At 43.2% G+C, this 27,130-nt stretch overlaps 1 protein-coding gene and 1 long non-coding RNA gene across 2 annotated transcripts; one reads left to right on the forward strand and one right to left on the reverse strand.

Moving 5' to 3' along the window:
- The first annotated feature begins 6,000 nt into the window (after window positions 1-6,000).
- Window positions 6,001-11,284, forward strand: LOC146959526 (uncharacterized). The gene is made up of 5 exons (XR_015035613.1): window positions 6,001-6,151; window positions 8,006-8,060; window positions 8,466-8,550; window positions 8,813-8,905; window positions 11,160-11,284. It is a non-coding gene; the product is annotated as an uncharacterized LOC146959526 (long non-coding RNA).
- Window positions 11,285-17,268: 5,984 nt separating this feature from the next.
- Window positions 17,269-22,213, reverse strand: LOC146959527 (uncharacterized). Its single transcript, XM_085772978.1, has 5 exons — window positions 22,148-22,213; window positions 21,078-21,193; window positions 18,372-19,322; window positions 17,818-18,132; window positions 17,269-17,382 (listed from the first exon to the last, which is right to left on the reverse strand). The coding sequence occupies exons 1-5, from the start codon at window positions 22,183-22,185 to the stop codon at window positions 17,276-17,278; spliced, it is 1,527 nt and encodes a 508-aa protein (XP_085629104.1). The 5' UTR covers window positions 22,186-22,213; the 3' UTR covers window positions 17,269-17,275.
- Window positions 22,214-27,130: the final 4,917 nt, after the last annotated feature.

Genomic DNA, 27,130 nt, shown 5'->3' on the forward strand with positions numbered 1-27,130 from the left:
GTACAGTGTCTTGTGATGTCAGAGTTGAAAGACAATATTCACTTATGATGTCACGGTGGAATGAGACTATTCACTTATGATGTCAAGGTGGAATGATAATGTTCAGACCAAAGGACTGACTACAGTGTCTTGTGATGCCACAGAGTGAACTACTGATATCTTTTGTCTAGTGCTGAACTGTGACCAAGCGCGCTGTCCGCTGTCTCGGTGCTGAAATGAATGACAGCGCGTCACTGAGAGAGAGAGAGAGACGGAGATCGCGGCGGATGCATCTTTATCCACAGGATGCGCTGCGCTCTGACTCTTTCTTTTCTTTCTTCCTACCAGCTCTCCTGTTCGTCTACACATTTGTTTTTCAGTTTATGACTCCTGCCCTCCCTGCAGATTAACAGCTGATTTGAGAACCTAATGCATATGATTTACTATTGCACATTTCCTTTTGCTGCTATAATAAACATTTTCTCAGGATTTATTGTGATACAAATATGATGGAAACTGGTAACAAACGTGCAGTAAAATGACAGAAAGAAGTGGCAGGAAAGAAGTTTTGCTCAAGACAAAGTTTCTTCATCTTAAAGAATGAAAATGTCAATTTGTTAGGCTTTCAAATCACCAAATGATTTGCTTGGAATAATTTCGTTTGTTGTAATGGTTGTGAGCATAGACAACGGACGTCTTGGCTGAGCCAAATGTCATTTTACGTGTAGGTGGAGCTGAACAGGCAGACGCACAGAGGCATGCGTAAAACACACATTTTAACTACTTCGTGCTGTTGCTTTTTTTGTTTGTTTGTTTTTTCTTTACCTTTCGTTTCCTTTGGATCTTTGTGCATATTATAAAGCTGTCCTGGTCCCTGTTTGTAAGCCTTTTTTATCCGGAGGAAATTCCCCAAAGTTGCAACAACTTGTAGTGATCCACTGGGTTTTGCCTATAGTCTGTTGGAGCTATGGGCTCGTTGATTTGCAGCTTTGCTCCCCAGGTTTTTTTCATGATCAATTATCCTTGGCGTTTGCGCACGGGGATGTGCGGACCTGTAATGAATGAATGAATGAATGAATGTTTTGTTTGTTTTTTTGCCGTAAGTTGTGTGCGTAATGCGCACAGGTGCATTAATGGGACCGTGGCAGTCGGCGTTTGGACGGCTGGTGTGGGGGCGATTCCAAAGCACCATAGTGGATTATTTATGGTGTGTTGTTACCCTGTAAAGGCCCGTCTGGACGCAGCACGGCCGGGTCCGTCTGCAGCCAAGCGGGACGAGGGAGAGGATTGGCGTGGTCGGTTACATGCTGCTATTCAGACATGCCGCTATTTCGACATTGACTTCTAATTGTCGGAATAGCGGCATTAACATTATTTTTTAAGCATCCCACTATTCCGACATTTTTTTTTTCATTGTCGGAGTAGCGGCACTTTACTATTTTTCAAACATTCCGCTTTTCCGACATTGATTGATTACGTTATAGTCAGACGTGTCCTTCTGATTTATTTTTATTTTTTCATCTGAGACACTGTTTCTCATACACAAATACATAGACCTATTAGAGAAGAAAAAACAAACCCTCCAAGTTTAAAAACACACAGCACACAGCAGCGCACACTGATCTGCAGCTACTGAGACTGTTATTATTCTGTCACCTGAGTTTATCCTGCTGCTTTACATCGTTTTAACATAGGTAAAAGAAGAAAAAAAGATTGTCTGGAATAAAGGGGCAGATTACATAAGATTATTCTTTTTTTCTGCTCCCTTTTGTTGAGATTTGGGAGGTTTTTGCCTGATTTATTGCCCGATGCCATGTATCTAGCTTTCTCTCCCCCCCTCCGCCCGTTGTCTTCGTTGTCACTTTGTTGTCGCTCCACAGAGCACATGGCTAATTAATATGCACGTGCTGACCATATGGTTGTGTAGGCATTCCGGGACGGAGGTGTGTTCACGTGCGCAACTGCGCACCATTCTTGGATCCAGTTATCAAAGTTGAGGTGCAGAGTTGTGCACGCACAGTTTGATAGATCTGAAAAAGGTGTAAATATTTTGGGCTGTCTTTTCACCGTAGGCCTAAGCAAAAAATTTAGTAGCAGCAGTTTTACACTGCTTACTTACAGTTTTGATAAATAAGGCCCCAGGCCCTGAGCCCAGAGCCCAGACGCTCACAGCTGCAGCTCCGCGGGCTCATCCCCGGCGCTGTCCGTGGTGCTGAAGGTCACAGGTTAACTTGACAAACAAACTGCAGCATAGTTCTGTTTGTTTATCATGTGTGTCAGTTTTGTTTGCTTGATAGTTGAGTTGTTGAGATTAAGAACATCACTCCCTCATCAAACCAGTGATAGACATGCTGAAAAGAAAAGAGAGAGAGAGAGACGCGCCTGGGTATCGCAGCTGTAAAAAAATAAAAATAAAATAAAAATAAAAAAGACGTGTCGGAATAGCGGTATCAAAAAGTGTCGGACTACCGGCATGTCTAGATAGAGGGATGTCGTAATAGCGGGATGTCTAAATAGTGACATGTCGGAATAGCGGGATGTCTGAATAGCGGGCGGACCCCGGCGTGGTCACCTCGGCGTCTCTCGTGTGGACAGACCAACAAACTCTCCCTCACTCGCCCTCACCACGCGCCAACACACACACACACACACACACACCTGCACACGGGGCGGAGACTTTGTGTTTATTTATTAAGCTTCCACTGACTGTATCACATCTGTACGCATGTCTTAAAACGTGCGTGTGTGTCAACCGGCAACAGCGGGGAACATAGGACCCTTTATTTAAAAAGAAGGTCCTATGTTCCCCGCTGTTGCCGGGGAACATAGGACCTTCTTTTTAAATAAGGGTCCTATGTTCCCCGGTTCCATACAAACCGGGGAACATAGGACCTTTTTTGGAAAAAACGGGGAACATAGGACCTTTTTTAAAACAAAAGGTCCTATGTTCCCCGATCGGGAACATAGGACCCGGGGAACATAGGTACGCTCCCACGAGGACTGTTATGGTGCGTTCAAGGAAACTCGTATTTTTCCGACCGTGAAGTCGTACCAGTTCGATCTGGTACGAGTTCACGGGTCGGAAGTTACGAGTGGCCGTTATAGTGACTTTCACCGGTAAAACAGGTCGGAAAAACACGAGTGGGTTGCCTGAAACGCTACAAAGTCGTAAGTTGTGACTTGAAGCTGTAATTTACGATTTCAAAAGCCTGCCTGGAACGCAGCATTAGCGAAAACGACCGGACCACTTACTTCTGCTTTAACATTCGGGCTCTATTTTCGTAAACTAGCGCAGGCGCAGCGGACCTGCCCTGCGCTTCGCCTTCGCTTCGCCAACGGGGAGTGTCCAGAAGCAGTTTGCAATTTTCCTTCATTGCACGGCGAAGCGCAGCGGGGCGCATCCCGCCTACTTCCCTCCCACAGGCGCAAGTGGCATAGAGGGAGGAGAGAAGGCGTTGAGTGGATTTAACACAGCCGAGTCAGATCATCACCAATCAAATGAGCTCCTCTCCTTTAAATCCGCCGCGCGCAAGGCGCAAGTTTGATTTTACCGTGGAAGAGGGAGGCAATTGACTGCCCAGCTCGCAGTGCGCACACGTCACCAAGACCTCACAGGCAGGTTTCCACAGTTCCAGGCACATTTAAATGCAATTAATAATCACAATAACCCCTATTTATTGTAACTATCTGAATCAGCACATACACGTATACCTATATCGATTGTCCCGTCACACTGATGACAGATCAAAGGCTGTCGGCATGCGTAATGGAAACTCAGCCTGACTGAATTAACACCAGGGAGGGACTGGGACAGTCGTGGATGTCCCAAGAGCAGGACAGTGAGGATGGATAACTGCATGTTGCTGCTGTGTTGACACTACACACTGTGCCGTTGCGAGCGGCCGCATCGTCACGCGACCATAACAAATAAAACTGAAAACAAATAAACAAATAAACTATCATCTCTCACAGCAAGTGAGACGGGAGGAAACTGATGTTCTGGTCCGGTCCAAGCTCGTAGTGTCCGAATATATGGTCGCGCGAACAGACCTCACGGGCTGATGATGCAAAAGTAGTCTGGGAGGAGGTTATGATGTTATTCAGGTTTTCTCTGACATATTGAGAGCTGTTGCCCAGTAAAAAAAACAAAAAACTAAACACACACACACACACACACACACACCTTTTCCATTAATAAAGACACTCATATTTAGTAACCTATATTTAAACCCGTGTGCACAGATCACAACATAAACAAACAGCTGTGCGTAAAGGAGGCATCACGGAGCGTCTCTCTTTTTCTTTTTTCTTTAGAATTTACCTGAGATGGGAGATGTGAATATCTGCTCACTATCTGATGCCGAGGCTGATTGTGGTTTGCTGTGAGAGATGATAGTTTATTTGTTTTCAGTTTTATTTGTTATGGTCGCGTGAGAGTAGACCGTACCATGAAGCAGGATCACTGTCTTAGCGAGGTAACTTCAGGGTTAACCCTGGCTTTCCGGTACCACGAAGCTGGATTCATTCTTACCGAGGTGAGTTACCATGGTAACTTACTCTGAACGGCAAACCTGCTCCGGGGCAGGGTAGCTTTCAGGATTGATCTGAATCCAGTAAATGGCTCCACCCACCGGCCAATCACCTGTATGGGAATAATGACACGTGTCCTCTCACCGGTAACTGGAGCCCAGACAGTGAGAAGAGCGATATGGCTGTAATGTTTTATGATGTTTAAAACAACGTGTGCCCTTATTTTGAAATCCTCCTTGTAGTGTTACTGTTACCACGGAGACAGAAATAAAAGTAGTGAAGCTCCGGACAGAGTTGCGGTGATTGTATCCACTTTATGATACATTATGAAAACACATGAGTCTATCACAACAACGGATTTTCCGGGACAGATCAAATCCATTGGATTATCACGCTGATTATCCATAGGAGAGGTAGGCTGCCGGTTCTCATTGCCCGGACTTCTGACAATAGTTTTTTTTTTTTTTTTCTGGGGGGAGGGTGTGTGCTGAGCGGACCCGTCTAGAGAGACACGCGTCTATAGGACAGGCTTTTATTTAATTCAGAACAAATCTTATGCTCAGCAAAGATGGAAAATATATAGTCTATAATAAAATGGTTCTGTTGTTCCTGTTTAAAAGAGTCAGAATATAAGGAAAGAATCGGATCCAGAGCAGAATTCATTTACAAGTTTAATCAGCACTGATTAAACATTTAATAACTCAGGTCGGGCCACGACCGCGGGCTTCTCTTTTTTCTTTTCTTTTCTTCTTCCTCACAGGAGTGTGCGCTCCGGTGCGCTCACCTCGCTTCTCTCTGACGCGTCGGTGCTCATGGTTGTGATTGGTCAGCTGCCCTTTATACGTGCACGTTCACAGATTCACAGCAAGACAAGCCCGGGTTGAGTTACCGAGTTGATAACCAGCGTCGTGGTACCGCTGATCCGGAGTGACAGTGTTGTGGATAGGTTCAGCTGGATAGGCTGCTAGTAAGCCCGGGTAGGCTGAGCTCGCTTCGTGGTACAGGCCTCAGGTTGGAGCTGGCGAGCTTTCGGCGCACTCTCGGCGCGGTCTATTGGCAACAAATTGTCACTGCGCCAAGGTGAATCTGTTGACGCCTCCCCCTGCTGCACGACCACTCCCATCTCGGCGCACAGCAGTCTGCCAATTTATCAAATCCGCTGCGCACGTTGTTGCACTGGAGGAAAATACCACTGCGCCAGGTTTCGCCTCGCTGCGCCCCCCTGAGTTGCGCCAGGAAAATAGAGCCCAAGTGAATAGTCTAATTCCACCTTGACATCATAAGTGAATATTGTCTTTAATCTCTGACATCACAAGACACTGTAGTCAGTCCTTTGGTGTGAATATTAACATTTCACTGTGACATCATAACCCACACAGCAGGAGACTCCGACGCGGATCCGCATTCAAGTCACCAAACCCACGTGACTGTCACATTCGTTTGGCCGCCGCCTAGAGGATCAGCCCCGCCTCCAGGCAGAGCCGTTATTCTACCGTCAAACAGCGGATCCCGAACGGACCCGTGTCGGACGTGTGGACACGGACGCGCCTTTACTGTAACGGTCGACCACAGTAGTCCACACCGAGCCGAGACTAGAGGAGTCATCTTTCTTTGCTGGGACACGGTTGTGCTGAAGCCTCTAGTAAGTTTATTGATTTATTGATGTATTGCGACATTCACAGTAAACATTGGCCTTTGTGTTTTTAATCGTCATGTATATTAATGCTTGTAATGACGTTGTTTGATATTAGCACTGTTAGAACTTTTGTAGTTTTGTGCAACAGGCTAGGTTAGCTTCTAGCTGAGATGTGATGATGCACGTCTGTAGCTATTTTGTTTTAAAATGGGATAGCAATTTCGGGAGAATATGTTGTGGTTGTGTGACTAAAAAAACACACATTGTTATTTGGTAACGTTATGGTTATCTGTTTTAATGTATCGCAGCTGTTATGCTGTGTAACGTTAGCCTATGCTAGCGGTAACTTATGTACCGTATTTCCTCTAATAGTAGCCGGTATCTATTTAATAGCCGGGTCTGTTATAATGGCCGGGGGCGTGGTTTACACGAACAAATAAAGGCCGGCCCCAAATACAGGCCGGGTCAATGGGAAAAAAACAAACAAACAGAAAAAACCTGAATTTCAGTCACTGTGGATGCACTGGTCTCAGGCGGCCAAACACGGATGCAGTAACCCACAAGTGCCAGCAGATGGCAGTAGCTAGATCTGAAGTGCCACATGAACCCACGCTTCAAGGAAACAGTCACTGACAACTCGACCGAAGAGAGCTTTAGCAGCATGGCGTGTCACTACCCGATTTGCGACGCTACCCGATCTGTGACAAAACTGGTCACTTGTGCTCCAGCGTTTATTAGCCTAATCCTGTCCAGCTGATCGCTGCTGTTGCGGTACCTGCTACAGTAATGTGTAAAAAAATATAATTAATTGTAGGCAGAATGAAAACTGAGCACGGTAACTGTCAAATTTGAGCACCAGCATGAAACAGAGGAAGAAATAATAGCCTCTCTCAAATATAAGCCGGTCTCCAATACAGGCCGGTTCCCCTGGGCAGCTAAAGTAAATAAAGGCCTCGGCCTCTATTAGAGGAAATACGGTAACTTAGCTGCTATTTCTCCGACCTCGACCTCCCATTTCCTCGATTTAAGTAGGCTATGCCCGGTGTTCCGACTCCCAGTAATTACGAGTCGCCCTCTTCATACACATTACGGTGTTTTTTTTTTTAAAATAATTATTTTCTTTTCTTTAAAACTAACTAGCCGTTAGCGGCTAGTTAGCCGGCTAGTTAGCCGCTCGGCTTTTATTTAAAAAATAAAAAACACCGTAATGTTTATGAAGAGGGCAACCAACTCCAACGTTACGGAGTTTAGAATGACTTTTTTAAGCCTCTCTTTGCTCCTCATGTCGTAATTCTCCGTGACTTTTCGCTAGCCGAGCGGCTAACGGCGCTGTTGTACACATCAGCACAGGTGTGATTCGGTCGTAGTAGGCACGAGGCCGCACACCCGTGCTGATATACAGTACAGCAGCACTCCCTCTGCCTTTATTCATCCCACGAAGGGGAAATTCACAAGTTACAGCAGCAGTACAAACACACTCACACATGCCATGCACACTGGCAATATTAATGTTTAAGCTTGTCAGTGCTTTATGATGATTAATATATGCTGAGAAACAAGATAAAATTGTAAATCAAGCAGGAAAGACCAATAATTTGTGTTTAATGAATCAAATATAATCAGATATTGTTTTGGTCATAAATAGGCTATGTTTAATTCGCTGGGGAGGAGGGGCGGGCACACAGCTTTTCTTTTTTTTTAAACTTTTTTTTTTAAATAGTGAGGGCTGTCATTTTTGCTAAGCTTAAGTCAACTAAAGTTAGCTATTTTGTGTCTTCTATGTCCTGCCTTGAGTTTATGTTGTCTACACACCCACATACTTGACTTTTTTTCAACATTTTTTCTATTTTTACTGTGCAGATAATCCTCCAGCTAGGCCAATATTTGACATGTCTCTGGGTGCTGCTGTGTAGTGGTGAGTATTAGCCTACTATTCAATTGCTTTTGTTGGTTTTCGGGATGCACATTTTGAATTTTTTTTCTGACTGATGATAACCAACGCTTGTTAACCGATATGATTACAATGCTCTCGGGGGCGATCACTTTTTCTCTTTTGCGCAGCTCTGTTGTAACAGGTGATGCAGATCGATGTCCCTGTAGGCTACATTTGTTGTCTGGCCTTCTTTTATGATATTATTCCTTTTTTAATATTGTGAGTAAAGATAATTACTGCAAGTCCTATTGCCTTTAAGATTCTAATGTTCATTTTTTTTGTTGAAACTATTTTGGAGAGATATGTCTAATAATCAGTCTTCATTACAACACAAAATAATATGGCACCACAAACTAAACCAATTTCCATTTGTCTTTCTTTCTCTAGTGAATGTGGCAGTGTAAAGGGTGTTCAGTTGCTGTGCAATATTTGACATGTCTCAGGGTGCTGTGTCAAAGGCTCTGCAGTAGTGGTGAGTATTACTAAATCAGTTGTTGTTTTCTGAGTTTATTGTTTTTTTTTCATTTATGTATATTATTTTTAAACAATTACTCAGTAATGAAAAAGAAATAGGGGGCATCATTGCACCAATGGATGAAGTAAATATATTCTCTGGGTTGGGGGTGTAACAACTGATTGTCTTCAAGACAAAAATGCCTTTTACCAGGACAAATGAGAATTTTCACAGACATGAACTCAAACAACACAACTTCTCCTCTGCTTTTCTGCCGTAGGATGACGACGTGGATCTGGGAAGAGAATGCGTCCTAAAGACCCTCTGCGTTTACCTGAATGAGGACCCGGAGAATCTATTGAGAGAGTATGTGGTAAGTAGCTATTACTTAGGTTTAGTATGTTGAGATGTTATCTTTCGTATTTTATATAAACTTTAAAACATCTACTCATTGTAATTACTTTACAGTCAGCTAAGTTGTAGGATAATATGGTAGTGCTCTTAATATCAAAGTGTGTGTTTATTTTTCATTAAAGGGATAGTTCCGGTCTTTTGATATCTATCTATACCCTTGTTTTAGCACAGAGCTAAAGGGAGAGCTTTATGAACCTGATGTGATGCTGAACCTCATCAGATGGAGTTCCATAGACTGTAGGAAAGAGGTTAGAGCAGAGAAGAGTGATCGTTGCAGCGCAGTCCATGGTGGAAGATCAGACCAATAAATATACAGACAGCGTGCATCACCTCCAAGGATGGTGCTGCTGGAAAAAAAAAAAGAACAGCACTCCTCTGCAGCCAGCTGACGTGTAGCTCACCTGCAGCTGTCAGAGGATCCTCGCTCTTTCTTTAGCCTGGCGTTTGGATGCACTTTGTTCAACATGTGAAGATCTAACCACCATCTGACCACCGGTCAGCTGAGCCAGCTGACAGCGTGCATCACCTCCAAGGATGGTGCTGCTGGAAAAAAAAAAGAACAGCACTCCTCTGCAGCCAGCTGACGTGTAGCTCACCTGCAGCTGTCAGAGGATCCTCGCTCTTTCTTTAGCCTGGCGTTTGGATGCACTTTGTTCAACATGTGAAGATCTAACCACCATCTGACCACCGGTCAGCTGAGCCAGCTGACAGCGTGCATCACCTCCAAGGATGGTGCTGCTGGAAAAAAAAAAGAACAGCACTCCTCTGCAGCCAGCTGACGTGTAGCTCACCTGCAGCTGTCAGAGGATCCTCGCTCTTTCTTTAGCCTGGCGTTTGGATGCACTTTGTTCAACATGTGAAGATCTAACCACCATCTGACCACCGGTCAGCTGAGCCAGCTGACCGGTGGCTGACCTACACACCAGCCACGTCCACAGAGTGGACGTGGCTGGTGTGTAGGCTCACTATTTTATAACGGCAAGAAAAAATAATCGTCCTGATAGTGTGTACATTTGTCCGGCTGATCTTCCATCACGGACTGCGCTGCATTACTGATCATCACCCGGTCACCCTGTCTGTCACAGCTGTGGTCTAACTTCAGCTTGTTGCTTCCCTGTCCCTCCTCTCTGTGTCTGCCCGTTCTAACTCCATCTGACGAGGTTCAGCATCACATCAGGTTCATAAAGGTCTCCCCTTGGCTCTGTGCTAAAACAAGGGATGGCTTCATCACTTGTGTCATAATCAGATATGTTTACGTGAACTATCCGAGCAATAAACTCCATGAAACAGCTGATGGAAATGCGCACAGCCGTCTAGAGGCGGCAGCGCGCAGTGATACGGAGGGAGAGAAAATAGCAGCAAGCGATTGTGAGGTCAGACTTTTTTGTGGACAACGGTTTTGTGATGCAAATGTATCACTCTTTTGAACGCATATTGTTTTGAGAAGTAAAACGCTTTATTTTCGTGACCCCAGCCAACTAACCGGACTACATTCGTCAGCACCGCAAACTCTCAAAGTGTGAGAGAGAGAATTAAACATAGCCTATTTATTATCAGTTACTATGACCAAAACAATATTTGATTCGTTAAACATAAATTGGTCTTCCCTGTAGGATTTGTTTTATTTACAATCTTATTTCTCAGCATATAGGCCTATTAATTATCATGACAACATAAAGCACTGACGAATAAGCCTAAACATTGATACAGGACTCTGTAACACAACTCATCACACATTCATGCTCTCCCTGTGTGATCATCTGAGAAGCAGACAGTCTGAGGTTGAAGTTTAGGTGACACTGTGACAGGTCTCTGTACGTCTTGACCACATGTCAGCTGTTCAGCTGTAGTAGAGGAGAACTCAGCTGTTTTCAGCTCCGCCGCACGTAGCGTTTTTTTAGGAGCTCCGGTATATTGCGGCTTTATGCGGGAGGACACGCGATAAACTACAGCTGATCCAATGTATTTATCTGAGCTTGGTCACCGTGAGAGGCGCTTTGAGCTGCGTTCATATTAAGTTACACCTGACGCAGGACAGGGCATTTTGACAGGTCTGCGCTCACATCAGCTGTGTTTATTTACCCTCACCCTGTCACATAAGCGATCAGCTGTTTTTTTTTTTTTTTTTAACGTTTGATGTCTTTTTTTCTTTTTGCTCGAAATTAAACATGGTATGACCTTGACTCCCTATATATCTGTCTGTTTGATTACAGGTGCTGTAAGAAAAAATACAGTGACAGGTCAGCCACAGATGACGAGGTGACCAAACACGCCATCCACCTTGCGGCAGATTGTGCAGCGAGGAGACGTGTCCCGCCTCCATCCACGCGAGAACCCCAGTAGCATGTACTTCAAAAGAATAAACAATATTTGTATTGAACTTCTTGTCGTTCACCAGTTATTCATTTTCTGATATTTTAGCTTCACATTTCATTGAAGTTGTAGCCTCATTTTGTACAGTTAATTGATGTCTTGACTTCAACCTTTTCTGTATATTGACAATAGTGTTGGGTTAAAAATGCAAGGCAATGCAGATTTAAGCTTGGTGTAGAAGTCTAGGCTAGGCATAGTTATAGTTTTAGTTTAAGCTATTTTATGGAGATTTTGAAAATGATGAACGGGTCCAAAACGGACCCGGGCCAGAGGTTTTTTTTGCGTCCGTTTCGGATCCGCGGCGGATTTGCGTGTCCCGAACGGACCCGGGCCAGAGGTATTTTATAAGTCCGTTGCGGGTCCCAAACGGATCCGGGCCAGAAGGTTATTATGAGTCTGTTGCGGATCCGCGGCGGATTTGCGGGCCCCGAACGGACCCGCCGCGGAGGTATGATTTAAATCGCGGATGCGGACCGGATGCAGCGCGGATCCAGGACGGGTCCGCGATCCGCCTTCGTAGCGGATCCGTCACGGAGTGCAAGTGGACTCCGATACGGGTCCGTTTCGTGGGTCCGTTCCGGAAGCCGCGCTACATCCGCGGCGGGTCCGCGGCGGACTCCTTTTGCTATGTGGGAAGTGAATATTGTCTTTCAACTCTGACATCACAAGACACTGTAGTCAGTCCTTTGGTGTGAATATTATCATTCCACCTTGACATCAGAAGTGAATAGTCTCATTCCACTGTGACATAAGATAATATGTGACCCGTTCCATCAAAATGAGTCGGAAGTCGCAACGTTCTATTTTTAGATAATCAGCTGATAACATGGAAAACCCATAGAAAATCAAAAAATTTTTTTTACCCATTTTCAAAGCAATGACATTCAAAAACAATCTCCCAAAGTTTCACAGTCCAGATAATTGAGAAAAGGCACGTAAATGATGATTGCTTCGGTGCAAAACATGAAATATCTTCTGAACCATTCATGATAGAGACGAGCTGTAAACTGCATCTGAATCGCGGGATTCTCCGCTTTCCGACGGTCATTGAATGTTGCATCTATGACGAGAAGGGACGGATACAGAAACAGATGCTAAACCGAGTAGCATCGACGCTAACAGAGCGTAGCACCAACGCTAACAGAGCGTAGCATCGATGCTAAACCGAACGTAGCATCGATGCTAACCCGAACGTACACGCTTGCACATGTTTTACAAAATGTCAACAACACATGACAACTTCTGAACCGTTTATGATAGAAACCATAGACTGTAAAAAGAATGGACGTAGCGTCCGTGACGTCGGGGGGCGACCGCCATTCCGAAGGACCGCCATTCCGACGGTCTGCCAGTCCGAAAATTCCCGAAGGTCCGTCATTTCGAACTTCCCGAGGGGCCGCCGTTCCGAATGTGTTTTATTTTGAAAATTGACCGGATTCTCTCGTGGTTTTGACTTCCTGCCCGGCTTGACACGACGCGCCGCGGGGACAGCGCCCGACCGGCCCCTCCCCCTCCGCCTCCAAAGTTTCACCCAGGTGCGAGTCTGATGCATTACATCCATGGTCTGATGCAGCCGCGGCACTCCTGCTGAAAATAAATGTCCTTGCTCTGTGCTTTGGTTAGGTTTAGGCAATGTAGAAAGGAGTTGGTTAAGTTTAGTAAAAAGGTTAGGTAGAGGCCAATAAAATCGCAGTTAATATGTATCTCCCCCGGGAGTCGAACCCTGATCCACCGCGTCAAAAGCAGATGCTCTGACCACTACGCTACCACCGCAATTAGGTTATTATTCCGTGCCGTAAACCATTCAAGATTTTTCCAGGTTCGGAATGGCACCCTTTCTTTCAGGTTCGTAATGGCACCCTTTTCCCATAAATAATTAAGGGTCGGCATTCCGACAAATTAAAGTAAACGTTCGGAGTGGCGGCCCTTCGGAATGGCACCCTGGAACCCGTGACGTCACCCATTGGTTTGGGGGAGTCTGTTTTGTGCCGCTACTACGGGGGTTTGAACCGCGCCATGTTGGATTTGACTTGCCATATTTGGAGCGGTGCGGCCGTTGGCCGGCTGAGAGCCCGCCCACTGGCCTCGTAGCAGTGGTCTCCGGACCTGTCACTCAACGGTTCTGCGCCCTGATTGGCCAGAACTTTAAACCTAATAATAGTAAAACGGTAGAGTTTTTAAAAAATTCACCCCCCTCAGAGTGTGTGCGGGGGTAGAAACTATCGGTTGAGACCAAAAAAATAAAATGTACCAGGCTGTAAATATGTTTTTTTAAGCTGTAAAATCGGCTATTTTAACATGGGGCTCAATTGGAGTTGCTCCCTTCTGGAGCCAGCCCCCAGCGACAGCCGAGGGGATTGCAGTTTTTTGAACGCGGAAGTGAGCTTCACTTCTCAGACCGACAACTGCCCCCTTGATAGAAACGAGCTGTAAAAAGCATCTGAATTGTGAGATTCCCTGCTTTCCGAGGGTCATTGAATGCTGCCTCTATGACAACAAGGGACCGTATAGGGTGCGTGTAATCACGTGGTACAGGAACAGATGCCAGAGAGTCACTGGCAAAAACTTTAACTGCTATTTTCTCAGGTTTTAGAACGGAATAAGAGAGTAGGAGATCGTAATTCAAATGTCCACATCTCGAAAACCATCAAATGTATGACTTTGACTAGGGTCTCATTTTAAAGCTTATTTTCTAATCTTTCCATTGATACCAAAATCTCAACTTTGAAATTTGGGTCACTGTGACTCATTTTGATGGATGGGGTCACATATTGTCTTTCATCTCTGACATCACAAGAGATTGTAGTCAGTCCTTTGATTTGAATATTAAAATTCCACAGTGACATCATAAGTTATTGTCTTTAATCTCTGACATCACAAGACACTGTAGTCAGTCCTTTGGTCTGAATATATCATTCCATCTTGACATCATAAGTGAATAGTCAAATTCCACTGTTACATCATAAGTGAATATTGTCTTTTAAAGCAGAAGTAAGCGATCCGGTCGTTTTGGCTAATGCTGCGTTCCAGGCAGGTCACGACTTATGACTTTGTAGCGTTCCAGGCAACCCATAACTCGTGTTTTTCTGACCTGTTGCCTGTGAAAGTGCACTATAACGGCCACTCGTAACTTCCGACCCGTGAACTCACAGGTCGGAAAAACACGAGTTACGGGTTGCCTTGAACTAGAGATGTGCGGTTTGCGGACACAACCGCGGAGTCCGCGGATAAACCGCGGGTCGGGCGGGTGACGTGACAAAAAATATATTTTAATTAGATTCGGGCGGGTGGCGGTTGAACCAATTAGGAAAAATATATACATAGCCTAGTTAAATATTGTTACCCACATACGAAAAACGAGCAGCACTCTTTGAAACAGTCAGATTTTCATCAGGCACTGCAGTAATTGCCCACTGGTGTCTGTGCATGAGAGATGGCAACACCTTTTTCATTTTGTGAGGAACGCACTCCTGATCTGAGGGCACTGGCAACAACAGTCAACACTTTCTTCATGGAAATGACAATACAGTGGAAACCGCTTATAGTGATCACGGATATAGTAGCCTAATCAACCGCTTACATGGATCAAAAGGCTTGGGACAGAATCATTTCTATACAAATGCTGTTTAAATAATTCGTTATAGTGATCAAGAAATCCGCTAGTGTTCATTTTTTGTCATTTTATGGATGAAAACATGCGCAAAAACAATTCAAAAACTATGTGTAGCCTATTTATTTTATTGTCGGAGGTGTCCCTTTGATGTGCACTGCTGCACCCAGAGGAAAAATTTACTGCTCAAAGCTTGCTCTTCTGTAGCTCCGGAGACAAATTTGAGATTCTCATATCAGCCTCATTTTAGTTTCTATTTTGACTCAAATGTTTCTCATATGTTTCTCCTAAAATTCACTAGGAGCAATAGGTGAGACAGAGTAATTAGAGGGAGTCATACTTGAGACTTAAGGGAGATACCTTGCTAATCTCAATTCAGTGTTTTTAATGGCTCCTTTATTTCTCCTTGGAGAAGAAAATGAGCAATACTGGAGCTACAATGGAGCAATACTTGAGCTACAATGGAGCAATACTGGAGCTACAATGGAGCAATATGGCGCACACACACGCACACACCTTACAAATACTGCAGCAACTAAACATTCTGAAGCACATACATATACATATATATATATATACATACATACATGTATATATACATACATACATACACACACACACCAACAGCCAGGCTTTATAATTCTATAGCAAATGAGCTGACAGACAAATTGATTTCCCTTTTGCAATGAGTAATCTGAATCTTTATTCAAAGTATAGTATTGTGAGTATTTCAAGTAGCTGTAATAACATTAATACAGGCAGCATTTGTAAACACAGGCTTTTTTTGAACATGGTTGTTTCAACAAATGTCTATCAGTATGCCACACCCAATACTTCACAGTGTTGTGGCCCTGATGCTGTGTTTCAAGTAGCTGTAATAATAACATAACTTTACAGTGCACAACATTTAAAACAACATTTGAAAGGGCTTTTTTTGAACATGGATATTTCAACAAATGTCTATCAGTATGCCACATCCAATACTTCAGTGTTGTGGCCCTGATGCTGTGTTTCAAGTAGCTGTAATCATGACATAACTTTACAGTGCACATTGCACAACATTTTACAACTTTAAAGGGATAGTTCACCCAAAATTGAAATTGTGCACTGTAAAGTTATGTTATTATTACAGCTACTTGAAATACCGCATCAGGGCCACAACACTGTAAAGTATTGGATGTGGCATACTGATAGACATTTGTTGAAACAACCATGTTCAAAAAAAGCCCCTGTATACAAATGCTGCATGAGGGCCTTAAAGATTGAAATTTGAAAAAAAAAAAAAAAAAAAAAGATTGAAATTTCAGAGTCCTCCGTGGCTTTTCTGAGTTACAGGGGGTCTCGGCGTAGCAGTGCATGTCCATATGACGGTTGCAAATGGATACCAACTGTCTTCGTAACAAAAAGACAAACCAAAAAACACCAAAAAACACCCAAATACCTCCATTCTGCTCGTATGTAATGTCCCTCTTGTATTGAAGCCCCGAAATGCGAAATTGTCCTGAAAAAAATTAAATAAGTCTATATTTCAAGCTCATTTTGTAGCGGAAGCTTCTCGAAGCTCCTCTTCCCTGGAAAGAGGACAGACCCTGATTTGTCCAAATTTGACAAACTGGGAAGAGGAGCTTCAAGAAGCTTCCGCTACAAAACAAGCTTGAAATATAGACTTATTTAATACTTTTTGGGACAGTTTCGCATTTCGGGGCTTCAATACAAGACGGACATTACATACGAGCAGCATGGAGGTATTTGGATGTTTTTTGGTGTGTCTTTTTGTTACGAAGACAGTTGGTATCCATTTGCAACCGTTATATGGACATACACTGCTACGCCGAGACCCCCTGTAACTCAGAGAAGCCACGGAGGACTCTGAAACTTCTCCCAGCCCTTAGTCCACATGAGAGTGAGTAGATAATGAGTGAAATTTCAATCTTGGGTGAACTATCACTTTAAGGCCCTCATGCAGCATTTGTATACAGGGGCTTTTTTTGAACATGGTTGTTTCAACAAATGTCTATCAGTATGCCACATCCAATACTTTACAGTGTTGTGGCCCTGATGCTGTGTTTCAAGTAGCTGTAATAATAACATAACTTTACAGTGCACATTGCACAACATTGCACAACATTTAAAAGGGCCTTTTTTTGAACATGGATATTTCAACAATGTCTATCAGTATGCCACATCCCATACTTTACAGTGTTGTGGCCCTGATGCTGTGTTTCAAGTAGCTGTAATAATGACATAACTTTACAGTGCACATTGCACAACATTGCACAGCATTTAAAACAATATTTAAAAGGGCCTTTTTTTGAACATGGACATTTCAACGAAGGTTGCAATGCTTTACAGTGCTGTGGCCCTGATACGGCATTTGTTTATGAAGGCTTTTTTGACCTTACTTTTCCCCACCGGTGTCCATCCATCCAGGGTACTACAGCGCATGATGTAAGCTGCAAGAAGAAGAAAAACAGAGAAAAGAAAGCACAAATTACAAATGTCATAATGTAACAGCAGTTACAATGACAGTATTGAGAGTTTTTTTTAATCCAGATGTCACATAATTCACATTGAAATATCTCTATGGTTCACACGAGGAAATTCATCAAAACTGTGAGGTCACTGAAACAATCAAAACATTAAATGTAGCTATGTGATACATGGGGTTCCAACACTTCAGAAACTATGCCAAATGTGGCCAGATATTGTGATGAATGTGAGAAGGGTCAGAAAAAAGAGGGGAAACCAAACTAGAAATTAAAAGTAGAATTACAACAAATTCATTTTTGAAAATAATTTGTGCTTCTTTATGTTATGTATTTTTACTGATGGATTTCCACAACCTTTCCATATTTCCATAAATTGTTAACAATGAGCAATGTACTTACTTAGAATCCCATTGACTTTGAACTTATCCAGGACTGTCTTCCCATCTGGCACCTTCCCGTGCTTCCCAAAGGCCACAGCATTTCGGCACTCCTCTGCAGTAAAAAACTCATCAAAAAGAAGATGGAACAATCTGAGGCAGTCCTTCTTTGCTCCTGCATGTATTGCAGCCAGGCGGGTGGAAGACACGAATAGGCCACTTTCTGGATACAGCTCTTGCTTCCCAGATCTGTGTTTTGGAGCCCCAACACCAGCCTGAGGTTGGATCTGTTCCACTTTGTCCAGAAAGCTTTTTAATGCCTCGAGGAGCTCACCACCTGTGACATAAAATATGAATTACCTTACAGGGACACAGAAGCAAAAATAAACTAAAGAAAAGGATGAGACTAGTTTTTAAAAAAAATCAAGAGATTTCATGATGGGCTAAGATTTTTTACCAAATTGTTAAAAGCTTTTAAGTTTTAGTTTAATTTGGTACATTACGAAAATTGTGAGAGAAAAAAGTAATAGTGTTAAAGGAACAATTAACTGCAACAGAGAGACAAAATGTACTTACTCATACTGCACAGCACATCCTGCAGTTTGGCTTTCTCCTCCACTAATTTGTCCACCTCTGCCTCGCATGCCCTGCATGGCTTCCATGATCTGTCTTCTCTTGATTCAGGGAAACTGAAAATTGGCTCTCCAGATTCTGGAAGTGGATCACGCTCAATGATGAAAGTATCTGCAGATGACGAGCATGAAGAAGTCTCATGTTCAGACGTACTAGGCTGGCTCTGGTCCCCAAGAACAGCAGGTTTTTGGTTTTTACCAGGACTGTACAACATTTTGAGAAAGCTTTCTTTGGGTGTTACAGTCGAAGCTGGTGGCTGTCTTTGGTGATCCAAATCCACCAAAACAGGTTGTGCTGACAGGTCTGAAGATGTGGGCAGTGCCGTGTGAGATTGGTGATGCTTTGGATACTGCGAAAGGTTGGAACAATGTGTGACTGGAGACAGAGTGGGTGCATACTGGTGGAGCGGCTGGACAGGTGGATGCGTATGTGGCGATGACTGGGAAACTGGAACCTGGTACTGTGGCCAGGCAGTTACAGGCTGGTGCTGTGGCTGGATAGGTAAAGATGACTCGGTAGGTGGAGGTTGGTACACTGGCCAGGTAGTTGGAGGCTGGATGACGTTGTGGTCCACAGTATTTGGATGATCCTGTACTGAGGTGGACTGACCTGCTTGAGGTAGTGATGGAAGGTTGTAAAATCGTTGAGCAGCTGCATCTCTTTTTTTCATGTCTTTCTTTGTGGCCTTCTTGGCATCCACTGTCTTTTTAACTGTTCCAACGAAGTCCACTGTGGCGGTGTAGAACTTGTTGTCGGACCATCTTGCAAGTACTTCTTCCCCTGGCTTCAGATCTCTAAGGCAGGTGGTGGGTTTATCATCTTTGCTTAGTATATCACAGGCATTAAAAATCTTTGCCGTGTATCCGTCTTCAAAGGTCAAAAATACAAAAAGTCCTGAAAATGAACAGAGTAAATAAAAGGAGATTTTGAGTAAACCAGTACAGGCTAAAAATCAATCTTAAACATGCTACTATATCTTATTGGTCTCAATTCTAATCATCTTAGACTTAGAAGTGATACAAATTAATCTCTTCACATTAGCCTTCAACTAGCATTAACTTTATTCTTTTTGCATTTGCTTCACACTTCTTCACTCATGCGACACTTTACAATAACAATGTATTTGATTTGAATCATGCACTCTGTATTCTATCTTTTCACTTTGTTTTTGTTCTATTTCATTATTTAATGATTACTGTATGCATTTTATTATCAACAAGATCAACAAGATTCCCGCGAGTCTATGCATGCGTTTATTATTACTAATTTCTCCAAGATGTCCGCCTCCTCCAGGTAAACAAACACCTGGTTGCATGTTTGTATAACTATTTGCTGTTGTCTGTGGAATAAAAAAGGTGGTGTGTGAGTTGCAAATAGCTTAAACGGCGGTAGAACGCACTACCTCCATTTTCTGCTGCTGCTAGGAGGTGGGGACAGAGAGATCTGCTAGATAACAGGAGACATTGAGAGAAAAATCTGCACATTCATTATTCTAGAGGTAAAATATTTGGAAAATATGGCCCATGGTTGTTTTTGCCTGGAATTGTCCTTTAAGCTTTATTGTCTTTCATGCAGACACTGTGATATATGCAACTGCTCCCTCTCATTCATTCGTGGTCTCGTACTGCCATCTAGTGGTGCAAATAAATCGCTACGCGACATGACAGCGGGTGATAACGGAAACACCTTTCCTCAGGCAGACACGCCTGTAAGTCCGCCAACATAAATTGTAGATAAAAGCCAGATAGCAGCTGCTAAAACCTTAGTCACGGTGCAGCAAGAAGTAACTACCATCAAGCTAGACGAAGAACCGACGTCAGAACACCGCTGCTCAGGTTAGGCTGTAACAACTTAAGATCGTACTATTTGTTTACATTGTGTTGTGTGTGTGTGTTATTTTAATAACCTAGCTTTCTTTGTACCAAAATCTAAATTTACAGGTGTGATTATCACACCCGTGCTGATATACAGTACAACAGCACTCCCTCTCGTGTGATATTGCTTAATTATACAATTATTGTTCAGCTTCCTTTCGCCTCCCAAGGACATAGCTTCAGGAAGGTGATGCCCCAAGGTTTTGTTTAACCCTATATGATTAATCAATAACTTGATAATACGATAATTTATGAATAGTGACCATAACTGGTCATGAATCATTACCCTCCATATATCCTACATTGTCAATACATTTTAAAGAATTAAATTCTATAATCTACAATAAAGCGGCAACGGAGTTTCTGTAGGTATCAACAATTAGAGACCTATTTTCAATTTCATGTCCTATCCTGGAAAAAAGTTGCTACTTTTTCTGATGAGAGAATTTTATTTTATTTAAATAAAAAATGTTTAAATCAATTTCCCAGCCCCAAATGTAGTGATAATTTGACCAATAGAGTTGTAAAATTCTGTCACTAAAATGCATACAGTTTCAAGTGGGGGTTACTCTCACCTTTCTTGACATTTCTTTTTAAAAAATCCTGTAAATCAATGTTTGCAGCTGAAGTTTGCCAATATATAGCCTAGATAATAATAATCCAAGTGATAAGAGACCAGAGACTGTCAAAGATTTTTGTTTTTATAGTGTCCATAGTAAGTTAGAAATGACAATCATGCCAAAAATTAGCTAAGCCATGTAGTGAAATTAATTACCATCTGAGTCATCTTTGGGTGAGCCGGGGTCTGGTTCATAAAAACACATCTTCTTCGGTGGGTTTCGCGCTCTTTTGGGCATCTCTTTCTTGGTATTTCCTGCTGGGCCATCCATTCTGTTAAATACATAAAAATACAATATTTTAATTATTTAAAAAGGTGGTTCAATGTCTTATTTTAGTTACTAGTTTTATCATGTCATTATATCTCATAATTTGGTACAGCAACTTGTTGAAACATTTGGATACAGAGATGTGTTACTGTAACCAGACAACTCAGGAACTGAAAAACATGGTCTTTAAGAGGATATATCCTCTTAAATTTCAACACATAGCCTAACAATTTTGTCCACAGCAAGCACTTTAAATATGCATGAGGCTCCAATGCAAATATCTTAATTGCCAAAAATGCCATACATCATGTTAAGATTTGATCACCAAATCAAACTTGCTGTCTTGTTTGCTAATTATATAATAAAATATGATTAACCACCCACAGAATTCTGAAGAATTAATTATGAACACATGAATACGTATATAAAATTATGTTTAAGTCATGAAACAATAAGCAGTATGATCTGCTCTGAGATGCTGGAGGTGTGTGCTGGATCTATGCTGAACTCTGTCCAGCTGCCTGCAGAACTCCCTTTTAAACACCATTACAACAAGCCTTGTTCGGCACATATTTTGTAGGTAAATGTGGACTCCTTTCTAAATGACCAGCTAGCAGGCAATCTATCACAATCATCGTCGTGTTAATTTGAAGATTTTTTCAATGGAGTTCAGTATTATTTTACTCACTTCATTGTTTGTGAAAAAAAATCCCGAAGAGCATATTCTTTACATAAAGATATTACCACAATAAATTAACCAGTTAACTTTAGCTAACAGTTAATCATAATAAGTTCATGGCCACGTGTGGTCCAGGCCTCACTAGCTAAGTTAGCTTCACTATTAGCCGCATGTGCCGACCAGTTTCTTCGAAAAAAGTATCTCAACCAACATAAACACTCGCCACCTAAATGTTTGCAAAGTTTTACCCAAATTACGCTTTACAAAGATATCGCTTACCTTCTTTTACGTCCCGTAACGGTTCCTTCTGCCTCCATCTCTCTTTTTTTCCCCTTCTGCCTCCCGCACATGGCTCCCGCACTGGCGCACTCCAACCGTTAACGTAAGGCTTCACGTCAGTCAGACTTAGTGCCAATCAATGACCAATCATGATGCAGCAATTGTGACTGATGGCGCTCTCTCCCAATGAAATGTTGACGTTAGGGCTGCATCATCTACTGGGTTCAAAGTTCACATTGGACTTCATTGGACTTTGTTGAAATAGTAACTTTATTGCTCTCAAATGAACAATAAATGACTGTTGTTTTTATTTTACGTTTTATGTGGTTCATGAAAAAAACCTGAATTATGTGCATTGGAATACTTACAATTATTCATAGAAAATGTAATTAATATAAAAGCAGAAGGTCTTTGCAACCTACAATCATAAATGTTCAATCAATTCATTCTGAGTACAGTTAGGCTATACATAATAATAATAAAAAAAAATCATGTGGATTACAATAAAGTGTTTGATTAAAAACAACCAAAACATTGATCTCAGTCTGAGAAATCAATGAGTGCTTTTGGAGAGCTCTTCATTTGTTCTGTCTGAGCTTAGAATGAGATGGATAAACTGAAGCTAGAATGAGAATAGATTGAGTTTATAGAGAGAGCTCTCTGATTTCTCTGCATGATATCACAAAGAGACATAACATTTGAGAAACTCTGAGAATTATATTAGAGCTTGTTGAGATCTCTTCTGAAACTTAAAAGGAGACTAAATTGAGATTTAGTGCATCTTATTGCTCTGGAGAAAAAGATGAGACACAGGAGAAATAACCCTTAGTCTCAGTTTGCTGTCACACAGATCTCATAGTTGTCTAGGAGAAGTAAATGAAACATTTTTGAGATCTCTTTTTGAATTTTCTTTTCCTCTGGGCAGCAGCCTGCACATGTCGCTGCGCTGTGTTGTTGTGCTGTGTGTGTCACCTGGCTGGCTGAGACACATGACTGTCGGTGCGGCGCAACTCATTATCACTGTCTGTTTGTGTTGTCTGCAAAACATGGATGAATGAAACCTATCGACTTTATATCGACCGATCGACCGCGGACGTCAGGAATAGATTTTCGGCTTTTGGCTCGTTCCGTTCATCTCCGCATAGCGCTCTGTTCCCGTTATTGGTAGAGAGAGAGAGAGAGAGAGAGAGAGAGAGAGGCGCGCACTGCACGACAGCAGCGCGGGCAGAAGTGAAACTCAGGCCGACCCCCCTCATCCATATTAGATATTGGCCTACAACAACGGGCGGATGGCGGGCGGGTGTGGTTTTGAAAAAACGTTGGTTCGGGTGGATGGCGGGTGGATGACGACTTTTGTGATGCGGTTGCGGATGAAATAATTGCCTATCCGCGCATCTCTACCTTGAACGCACCATAACTTCTTGTCAGCCGATGGAGTTAGCAGCCCCTGCCCTCGTCATGGATCTATTGGTCCTCGTCCCTACGTCACCACATTCACGCGCAACCCTTGGCTGCACACGGGGTCCGCCCGCTATTCAGACATCCCGCTATTCCGACATGTCACTATTTAGACATCCCGCTATTACGACATCCCTCTATCTAGACATGCCGGTAGTCCGACACTTTTTGATACCGCTATTCCGACACGTCTTTTTTTATTTTTATTTTATTTTATTTTTTTTACAGCTGCGATACCCAGGCGCGTCTCTCTCTCTCTTTTCTTTTTAGCATGTCTGGTTTGATGAGGGAGTGATGTTCTTAATCTCAACAACTGAACTATCAAGTCGCAAACAAAACTGACACACATGATAAACAAACAGAACTATGCTGCAGTTTGATTGTCAAGTTAACCTGTCACCTTCAGCACCACGGACAGTGCCGGGGATGAGCCCGCGGAGCTGCATCTGTGAGCGTCTGGGCTCTGGGCTTATGGCCTGGGGCCTTATTTATCAAAACTGTAAGTAAGCAGTGTAAAACTGCTGCTACTAAATTTTTTGCTTAGGCCTACGGTGAAAAGACATCCCAAAATATTTACACCTTTTTCAGATCTATCAAACTGTGCGTGCACAACTCTGCACCTCAACTTTGATAACTGGATCCAAGAATGGTGCGCAGTTGCGCACGTGAACACACCTCCGTCCCCGGAATGCCTAGACACAACCATATGGTCAGCACGTGCATATTAATTAGCCATGTGCGCTCTGTGGAGCGACAACAAAGTGACAACGAAGACAACAGGCAGAGGGGGGGGAGAGAAAGCTAGATACATGGCATCGGGCAATAAATCAGGCAAAAACCTCCCAAATCTCAACAAAAGGGAGCAGAAAAAAGAATAATCTTATGTAATCTGCCCCTTTATTCCAGACAATCTTTTTTTCTTCTTTTACCTATGTTAAAACGATGTAAAGCAGCAGGATAAACTCAGGTGACAGAATAATAACAGTCTCAGTAGCTGCAGATCAGTGTGCGCTGCTGCCGGTGTGTTTTTAAACTTGGAGGGTTTGTTTTTTCTTCTCTAATAGGCCTATATATTTGTGTATGAGAAACAGTGTCTCAGATGAAAAAATAAAAATAAATCAGAAGGACACGTCTGACTATAACGTAATCAATCAATGTCGGAAAAGCGGAATGTTTGAAAAATAGTAAAGTGCCGCTACTCCGACAATGAAAAAAAAAAAATGTCGGAATAGTGGGATGCTTAAAAAATAGTGTTAATGCCGCTATTCCGACAATTAGAAGTCAATGTCGAAATAGCGGCATGTCGGAATAGCAGCATGTAACCGCTGCACACACAGCCCTTCATGCCGTTCTCTCTCATCATTGGATAAAACTTGTAGGATACAAGAAAAGTTTTCTCCTCGGCGTACAGCAGGGCAGAGTGACTGACAGACCCATGTTTCAGACCAAACACTCTATGTAAGTGATTGCCGTCGGAAGATGTAACTATTTAAGACTTATATTAAAGAAGAAGTAAGCGATCCGGTCGTTTGGGCTAATGCTGCGTTCCAGGCAGGCTTTTGAAACCGTAAGTTACGGCTTCAAGTCACGACTTACGACTTTGTAGCGTTCCAGGCAACCCGTAACTCGTGTTTTTCCGACCTGTTGCACCTGTTTTACCTGTGAAAGTGCACTATAACGGCCACTCGTAACTTCCGACCCGTGAACTCGTACCGGATCGAACTGGTAGGACTTCACAGGTCGGAAAAACACGAGTTACGGGTTGCCTTGAACGCACCATAACTTCTTGTCAGCCGATGGAGTTAGCAGTCCCCGCCCTCGTCATGGATCTATTGGTCCTCATCCCTACGTCACCACATTCACGCGCATCCCTTGGCTGCACACACAGCCCTTCATGTCGTTCTCTCTCCTCATTGGATAAAACTTGTAGGATACAAGAAAAGTTTTCTCCTCGGCTTACAGCAGAGCAGAGTGACTGACAGACCCGTGTTTCAGACCAAACTCTCTATGTAAGTGATTGCCGTCGGAAGATATAACTATTTAAGACTTATATTAACACAAAAATATCGCTTACTTCTGCGTTAACACAAAAATTCCGCTTACTTCTGCTTTAACTCTGACATCACAAGACACTGTAGTCAGTCCTTTGGTGTGAATATGAACATTCCACTGTGACATCATAAGTGAATATTGTCTTTAAACTCTGACATCACAAGACACTGTAGTCAGACCTGTAAGTGCTGTTGTAATGGTGTTAAAATAATTGTATGAGCCATTTCTGTGTTTGGGGGTGTGTCTGTGAGGGGCCAGTAGGTGTCCTCAGTGCACCAGGAAGAGGGGTTACAAAGGTGGGAACTAGTGTTTCCGGGTTCAGGTGTTGCTAGTCGGAAGAGCTAACAGTTTTCGACCGCTCTGCTCCGCCACGCTACGGCAGGCGAGTCAGCTTGGGAAATGGTGCATGATGGACTTTTGTTCACACCGGTAATGGATGTTGCGTATGATCGTTATGGTGAGAAAAATAAAGAAGCATTGCAAAGTACCCAACCAGGAAGTCGTCTGTCTCCTTCAGTGGCCGGCAAGCGCGTCAATCTTAAGTTAACCCGTTCTAGCAGCCCTCAGTGGCTTTAAGCTTTAGGTTTAGCCTCTACATTTAAGTCGAAAACTTGCTAATGATCGTGCTTCATCGCCCTGGAAAGAGAAGCCACAAGCATCTAATTACCGAACATTGCACCTACGTGAGCCTACCTGTTGTCATCCGAAGCGGCGAGAGGGCGCCGCTGCATGACAGGCATGAAGTCGACATCCGCTAACGCTGTTAGCACCCAGCACTCGCTTCGTTTGGAGCCACGCCAAGGCGAGGACACCGGGGACCGACCAGAGGTCGCCGTCGCATGCTAACGCTGTTAGCCACAGCATCTGCTTTGTTTGGAGCCACGCCAAGCCAGCGCGAGGACACCGGGGACCGGCCGGAGGACGCCGTCGCATGCTAACGCTGTTAGCATCCAGCACCTGTCGCCGTTGGAGCAGCTACACCGAGGACACCGGGAGCCGAGAGCTCCATACGCCGGCAGCGCAGCACAACCACAACGGGATCACCATGGCGCCCACCGTGAGTAGTAGCGCTACAAATTTATGAATGGCCATTTATGTTTTTGCGCACAGCTGTTTACTATATCCCAGGGGCGTAAATCCAATGCATTGGTGGTCAAAGAGGGAGGGTAATTAACTCAAACTTAAAAACTTTGTTTCTTGGGGAAAGCATCATGGATCAAACATCGGAAGAGCCCATTGAGGCCATCATGCATCCAGCTGAAATAAACATTAACAGTGATGGCGTTGGTGTGCTAAAAGACAAAGAAAAACGTGTTGTAACATTAACTGCAAAGGCTTTTGCCGAAAAGCTTGAAAGGTTGCAAAAAACTCGGAAAGCTAAACTAAACAAAGCGGGTAAATTAAGAGAAGATATGCAAATGCTCATGCAAAACAAGGATAAATTAAAGGTACAATATGTTCTTCATGATCTTG

The sequence above is a fragment of the Trachurus japonicus genome, unplaced genomic scaffold (assembly GCF_045865225.1).
Source record: "Trachurus japonicus isolate A0001 unplaced genomic scaffold, Traja_1.0 AP031207.1".
NCBI classification, from domain to species: domain Eukaryota; kingdom Metazoa; phylum Chordata; class Actinopteri; order Carangiformes; family Carangidae; genus Trachurus; species Trachurus japonicus.

Coding starts and splice junctions, on each gene's coding strand:
- LOC146959527 (XM_085772978.1), bottom strand. CDS start 22,185: ATGGAGGCAGAAGGAACCGTTACGGGACGTAAAAGAAG. Junction 18,133..18,371: donor GGATGTGCTGTGCAGTATGA/GTAAGTACATTT, acceptor TTTATGTCACAG/GTGGTGAGCTCCTCGAGGCA. Junction 17,383..17,817: donor CAAAGTCAATGGGATTCTAA/GTAAGTACATTG, acceptor TTCTTCTTGCAG/CTTACATCATGCGCTGTAGT.